Genomic DNA, 7,849 nt, shown 5'->3' on the forward strand with positions numbered 1-7,849 from the left:
CCTGGGTCTACCTCTTCCACAGGTTCCTTCCACTGTTAGAGTGTGACACTTCTTCACACAGCTGTCCTCATCCATACGCAACACATGACCATACCAGTGCAGTCATCTCTCTTGCACACCACATCTGATGCTTCTTATGTCCAACTTTTCTCTTGGGGCACTTACACTCTGTCGTGTATGCACACTGACATTACACATCCAGCAGAGCATACTAGCTTCATTTCTTTCAAGCCTGTGCATGTCCTCAGCAGTCACAGCCCATGTTTTACTGCTGTGTAGCATGGCTGTTCACACACATGCATCATATAGTCTAACTTTCAGTCTGAGTGAGAGTACTTTTGTTACCAGCTGAAGTAGGAGCCCCATGAACTTTACCTAGGCTATTTTTATTCTAGCAGCTACTGTCTCAGAGCATCCACCCCTGCTACTGACTTGGTCACCTAGGTAACAGAAGCTATCAACTACTTCTAGTTTTTTTCCCCTGGCTGACTTGGTTTATTCCTTTTGCCCAATTTGCATTGTTGTTCATACCAAAATTTGCTAAATCATTGCAGCTATGGTTGTCATCATTGAAATGCAGCTCTACTAGTAAATTTGTGTTGATAATCAATAACAACCCAAAGCTTATCGTTTATGCAGTTTTTTTTTTCACCGTCCTGGAAAGCACAACATTCGTTCTATTTTTTGGACTGCCATGTTGGCTTGGCAATAACTATTAATATCCAGTACTCTAAAACCGCAATAAATGTTCATATAGCACCAGGAGAGAAGACAAAGAGACAAAATAAACTAGCAAAAATTACTGGATAATTCCAGATCCCAGATTTCTAGCTCTGCATAAAAAATGCTTTGCCTCATCAGTGGAATATACACAGAAAAGCACATAAATACAAATATATATATATATACAACATACGGTATACTTTTTAGGCAGGCAAAATTAAACTGGTCATGTGCATACGTGCATATATATGTATGTATACATTCATAAGAACCGGCAAAAATTGAATTTAGTGTAATACCTCTAAACTAAAATACACACTGTAAAATTATGAAAAATATGGTGAATATGTAGTGTTTGGCTAGATAGTAACGCAAAGTCACTCTCTCTTCTATATATTTACATATATAGCTAGTGATGATGATGAAGCAAGTTTCATATGACGAAGTGAAGAGAACTCAATACACTAATACAGAGTTAATTTATATATTTTTATAATTATAGGATACAGTCAGTTCATGTTACTAATAGTTTCAAAATCACTCAAAAGCACTGAAAGTGGTTGAGCTCATTATCATCAGACTTGGCTGTCTTGTACATTTGCTTTGCCCAGTGGGTGAACTGCTTTGGGCAGTAAAGGTAAAATTCAAAACTATTTTAGCACTTTCTAAGACACTCTGCTTAAAGACTGAAACATATCTGTAACTCTTGCAGATTGTATATTCCATCAGATAAATCAAAGAACTTCTTTGGTGTTGATAAATCTATGTACATACAACTCCTTTCCAGCAACATCATTAAACATATAAGAAACCTAATTCTAATACACATAGTTAAATTAATGAAGGAGCCACACTTAACCTCAGTTTTAAGACAGATGGTCAGATATACTGCTTAGTTGCCAACTGCATTACTTCAGAAGATCATTAACTGATGCTAAATGCAGACTTATTAATCTTACTTAGAGCAACCCAGATAAGGATAGTAAGTATATATGATATTTGGTCTTTTATATCATTATACATGCTTCTAACCTCCCACCCTGGAATAATGTTTCTTCTGTGATTAACAGGTTTGTTAACTTACCTATCAAGCACTGTGGTAAATTCACACAATTTTTCTTAATGAAGGCATTAGAACTTTATTGGTATATTTATTTCAAATTATATCCTAATTTGGTCTTAGAATCACTAACTGCTAATGTTAGTGTAGTTAATTTCTGAGACATTAATCCTAACTTAGTTTCTGGTATTTACAGTCCTTTTTAAAACACCTAAGACAATTATATGGTATATCCATAAAGGTTCTAATCACCCTCACCATACTAAGGAATTTGGTTGGTAAAATCAATAAAAGGATTTCTAGTGTATCTTCCAATGAAGAAGCATTTAACTGCACTGCACTGCAGAATTTTATGAGGCTTTAAGTAGGAGTGTCTTCACAAATAAAATTCAGTGGATACCCAGACAGAGCTCTTCTAATTCTGATAATACTAAAAAAAAATGGTCTTATGTTATAATCTACCATTTATTTTGAATCCTCTAATATTGCCTTTACTGTCCTAAACATTTTCCTTTTAGCCATAAGTTTCATAAAATCTTTCATAAGTGAGTCTCGAGTTGTACTGATATTTTCACCTCTTCTTTAGTTAGAATCAATGTACTCACATAAGATTCACCTCTACGATGCAATTGCCCTACCAGCAATTCCAGTCCTTCAAAGAGTAAATGTCTTCAAAAGAGTGTTATATACTGTGCTAAGCTCTCAATCATTGGTTGTCTAAGAAGTTTATTAGGCCTTATGCAGAATACTTTCAACCCAAGTATAATCAGCATAAATCTTCATTCAAGTATGAAGACAAAAAAAAAGAACAACACTATCCAAGTACTTCTGGAATTTCAAGGACAATAGTTTTCATAATTACAGTATCAACTGGAACTGGTCAGTTATCAAATCTGCACCTGCATATATCAACAGCTTTGAATGTTATTCCTTCTATAGAAGAAATACAGAAATAGAACATCCTGATGCAACAATTACATCTACAAAATTAGAATTGGTCTTTTCGTATCCTCATCAAAAGAAATTTATACTATTTACTTTTGTGCTGTCCATTGAATAATGTTGCGTACCCTTGTAAGATTTCACAACACATCTTTTTGCACTTATGAAACTGCCTTGATCATTTATATTCACTAGTTCTTTTTATTTTTTAATTTATTGTATTTCACCCTGTTTTACTTCTTGTCTTTTTAATTCAACACCTTTTGATGCTCTCTTTCACTCAACTTCCAACATATATTATAGACGTGATACACATATTTTTGCAGATATCTTCAAGTTTACTATAGACCTTTCACCAAACTGTCAGCACACTTCTTTTAAACCCAATTTATATAATCTATTTATATCTGTTCCCACCCTCACTGAACAATTTGCACAGATGATAACTCTTACTAGATCCATACTGAATTTTCCACTCTTCTTATTATGTATTTACATATATTTCATCTTCTTATACATTGTTGTTATGTAACATGCCCTTTAATTTTTGCTTACATTCACATGTTTATGTTTGTACATCCTTATGTGCCTCTGTGTGTGTGTGTGTGTGTGTTTAAGCATGTATCTATGTTTACATGTACTTGTGTACATATAGAGCAATATAGGTACCTGCAACTGTTATTATACATTGTGTATGTCTAGATGTATTCATAGGTATAAATTTCTGGATATACTTGTGTAGGGGTCGCCTGACTGGCCTTCATGCGGGTGACACGTAAAAGCACCCACTACACTCTCTGAGTCGTTGGCGTTAGGAAGGGCATCCATCTGTAGAAACTCTGCCAAATCAGATTGGAGCCTGGTGTAGCCATCCAGTTTCACCAGTCCTCAGTCAAATCGTCCAACCCATGCTAGCATGGAAGGCGGATGTTAAACGATGATGATGATGATGATGATATGCACACATACTTATATGTGTCCATACATATATACACATGTATTTACAAGGTGTTCAGGCTAAATTTGATGAATTTCATGTCGCCTTTTTTCAGGAACGGCTTGATGTGTTGGTGAAAAGTAAGAGGCATTAATCAGTATAAAGATAAAATTGTAGTTGAGAAAAAGTTAGCTGACAGGGACAGGAAGCCAACTGAATATTGGAAGAGAGTTACCTGTAACATGATGATTCGCAATGAGTATTAAAATGCTGACCTTCATAACTGCTGCTCAATGCTTTGTGAACATTGTAAGGGTTGTGACATGAACAGCCGTAACAGACTATGAAACCATGGCCAGCAGGAAGGAACACTGCAGGCATTTTAACTACATCTGCATGCCGGAATTCCACACCTTTGAACAGGGCCTTAGGCTCAATTCTGACTGCTATGTGAAACTGCTGGAGAGGGTTGCTGCTGAAAGCTATATGTGTGGCAGTAGGATTCACTTTCTTGCTATTCCTCTGGAAAGAGTCAGAAGTAGTTGTTGGAGAATTTTTATAACTTCACCAGCCCCGTTTCTGGGCTCCTAATTTTCCCAATTGTAATCCCATGGATTACTATGTGTAGGGTGCAGTTGAGAAAGACACCAACCACTCTACCTGCAACACCAAGACTAAGCTGGTGGCCAAGATCAAGGAGCTGTTTGAGGATCTTCCCACAAACACAGTCACAAATGCATCTACTAGGTTTTGGAGCTGTCTTGTGGTTGTGGTGGAAGCTGAGGGTGGCTACGTGGAGTAAACTATTATCTCACAACTATAATCTGGTTAATATTTTTTGACATTTTAAGATGTTTTTGTTTTTGAATGGGATATTGTGTTTTCTTTTTCTTTTATGCAAATTGATAAATTTAGCCTAACACCCTATATGGCTGTGTGTGTATACATACATATGTGTGTAAGTATACATGTGTGTATCTGTATACACATACACAATATTCTTTGTGTACATATGTGCATAAGGAATATAACATTTGAGCACATTTTTATATTCTTGTGTACCAACATATATGCTGCATTCTTTGTGTGGATGCAATTGCATAAAAACTATATGTACTTGTGAATATGTGTGTGTGTATTCATATATGTATGAATGTATGTATAAATATGCATGTGAGTGGATATATGAGCTTTATACTCTCTTATTTACAAATATGTATGCATCTTTGTATGTCTGTGGAGACAGTATAGCTAAATGGTTAAAAAGTTCATTTCACATTCAATTGTCAAATATGCACACTTCATTTGGTCAAATTCTAACCCTATATCAGCAGAAAATGTCACTAAAACCAGCTATTTCTCAGTATTATAAATATTTCTAGTGTAGATCTCTAAATTGTCTTCAAAGAAATTAAAGTTATATTGGTATCTCTTGTTGTAGACTCTAACATACATCCACTAGATATTTCTAAAAGAAATGACAGTAGATTTAGTGCCAAAAATAAACAGAACTGACAACTTTCTTTGGAATATGTTTGTTTTTCCTGAAGATTTTTGAAAGTTTTTTTTTTCACTCGCAGAATTTAAGCTGGTTACTAATAAAATGACAAAGATCTTTTTATATACGAGACGCATTCTGGCTTTATTTTTTCCTATCAAAACTAGTGCTACATGGGCAAAATCCTTTGAGTGAGACATGATAGCACTCTTCCTCTGCATGTATGACAAAATGCTTAGAGTACAGATGTATAGCAGACTCATCAGATTTTCGTCTCCACTCAAGATAACCAGACACATTGAGCAGAGACCATGAACATATGTCTTATTTCCAGTGGTGATGGTTTTCACAGTCTAGCATGTCCATATGAAGTTGCTTCTGCTGCTCCACTAGCACCTTGTGGTCGAATTTCGCTGACATGCTCTGCATGCACAAATCCTCCATTAAAATGGAATGCACTGATCTTGTGCATATTCCTACTTTGTGAGAATTGTCACATGATGGTTTTCCATGACTATTCACTGAACCTTCTCAGATGGCTCCTTGTTTTGGCTTGTGGACGGCCTGCTTGAGTGCAACCATGTTTGAAGCAGTTGTACCACGCCTTGATCTGAGTTTTTCCCATGGTATCATCACCAAAAGCTTGCTGAATCTTCTGGATGGTCTTGACCAAACTTGATGCAATATCTCTGATCAATGCGTTTGGTGAAAATGAAAATCCAACAAACGTGAACTACACATCTGTACTCTAGGTGTAACAGCCAGGAAATGATGAAAACTACCAGCATGAAAATTTTCATGCATACACAAGAAGGTTGATGTTACCTTTTGTCCATGCAGCATTAGTTTTGATGGGAAAAAATAAAAGTTAGATACTTTTTGAATGTTCCTCATATATATGCAGTTAGTTGTATACCTTTTTGATGATATTATTTTCTGTTTTGTTTTTATTACAGGATTGAGAAAGTGGAATTTCTCGACGAGCATGAACTGTTACAGCAGCTGCTATCTCATTATTGTATCACTTATGCGTACAAAGATCCCAACAAGATTGGCCTTTGCAATGTGAATTTCTCTCCTTGAATGCTGACTCACCATTACAAGCAATACAGAAAGGGCTGCAGTTTGGAATTTGAGTTTCTTTTCGAGTGTTTTTTTTTTTTCTGTGATTTTTTTTTTTTTTCAATTTTGGAAGATTCTTTTGTACCATTAAGAATTTGTTCTTCCCCACAAAGTTGAATTATTATATAAATACTTACATAATGAAAATAACAATTAAAATTTATTATGTAAGTATATACTTACACACACATCTGTATATTTTTCGTCATATTATATAATATAATATATTAATGTATGTGATATTGTTGATGTGTGTTGTACTTTTACATGAAATATACATCAGTTCTGAAATGATGATGTCTGGAAATTTTAGCAAGCCTATTTATGAAAACTAAATTTTTACATTTATTTGGATTTTAAAAATTTATTTTATCTTAATATGATTTAAAAATCCAAAAGACTGTTATGAATGAATTAAATTTTTATTATAATTATAGTATATTATGCTAATGAGAATATTTTTTTCAGAATATTTTCCACTGATGTCTGTACTTTCTTTTTCTCTTTGATATTTAAAATTAAAACTATCTGATGTTGATCTGCAAAGATGGTTAAATTCTTCTGAATAGCTTTATTTCAGTTTTGCTTTTTTTTTTTTGTGTGTTTGTGTATGTGTGTATGATTATTTGTTTTTGTTTTTGTTTTTGATTTTTCTTTATTTGTTTCAAAAGTATTATTTTTTTTTTCTTCTCTGTTAAAGAATTAACAATGACTGTTGAATGTGTGCCAACTAAGATTCATTTCTGTCCAAAGACACAGGCAAGACTACAATCAGAACTGGTGTAGAGAGAAAATGTCTCCTATTTATGGAGAAAGTTTTATCAACTAGAAATATAGTTCATGAAACTAATGTTGTCATTGTTTTTTCATGAATAAAATCACTTGCAAGTGTTTGTCTTTCCTATCATTTTCTTTTCAAACTATTTCTTATCATCATCCTCACCATCATTTTTGTTTTAACATTTCCTTTTTCTATGCTTGCATGACTCAGATGCAATTTGTTGAAGTGGATTTTTTTACAACTGAATGCTCTTCCAATCACCAACCTCCATCTGATACAAACACACACATATGTGCTCACACACACACACCAGGAATGTGCACATACCAAATGCATGTGCTTGCACCAGATACATGCATGCATACACAGTAGATACAAATGCACAAATATACACATTTGTACATACACACATGTACCATATACACACACTCACACATCAAGTACACATGCATACATTCACCAATGAACTGATGTTGCCAGTACACAAACACTCCTATATATGCACACATGTATGCACAGATACACACACATACTACATACACACACTCATATACCATTATTTGCAGGGGCACACACACACACCAGACCAAAGCTCTCTTCCTAGACAGTGTTTCCACCAACATCCTATCCTAGCATGTGGTCCTAGAAATTCAGAATGGGAATTGATGTTGCTACTAAATTGATAACACCATATGATCTGCATTCACCAACAGCAGCCCAGTATCCAGAAGCTATCTTGGACTTGCCTCATTTTGTTTCTATGAACCTGATGAGTTAGGGTCGTTT

General features: G+C 34.7%; 1 protein-coding gene across 2 annotated transcripts in view; it reads left to right on the plus strand.

The window, feature by feature from the left end:
• LOC106874329 (leucine carboxyl methyltransferase 1) overlaps positions 1–7,175 on the plus strand; it is a 23,275-nt gene extending 16,100 nt beyond the window's left edge. The window contains exons 6-7 of one of the 2 annotated variants that reach the window (XR_008264210.1): positions 1,226–1,360; positions 6,117–6,246. Coding sequence is in view for 1 of the 2 variants with exons in the window: in XM_014922019.2 (XP_014777505.1) it covers positions 6,117–6,243 (127 nt within the window). In the remaining variant the exon portion in view is untranslated. Of the gene's footprint in view, positions 1–1,225; positions 1,361–6,116 lie in introns of both variants that reach the window. The other variant, XM_014922019.2, reaches the window with a different exon arrangement.
• The last annotated feature ends 674 nt before the right edge of the window (positions 7,176–7,849 follow it).

The sequence above is a fragment of the Octopus bimaculoides genome, chromosome 5 (genome assembly GCF_001194135.2).
Source record: "Octopus bimaculoides isolate UCB-OBI-ISO-001 chromosome 5, ASM119413v2, whole genome shotgun sequence".
Taxonomy (NCBI): Eukaryota; Metazoa; Mollusca; class Cephalopoda; order Octopoda; family Octopodidae; genus Octopus; species Octopus bimaculoides.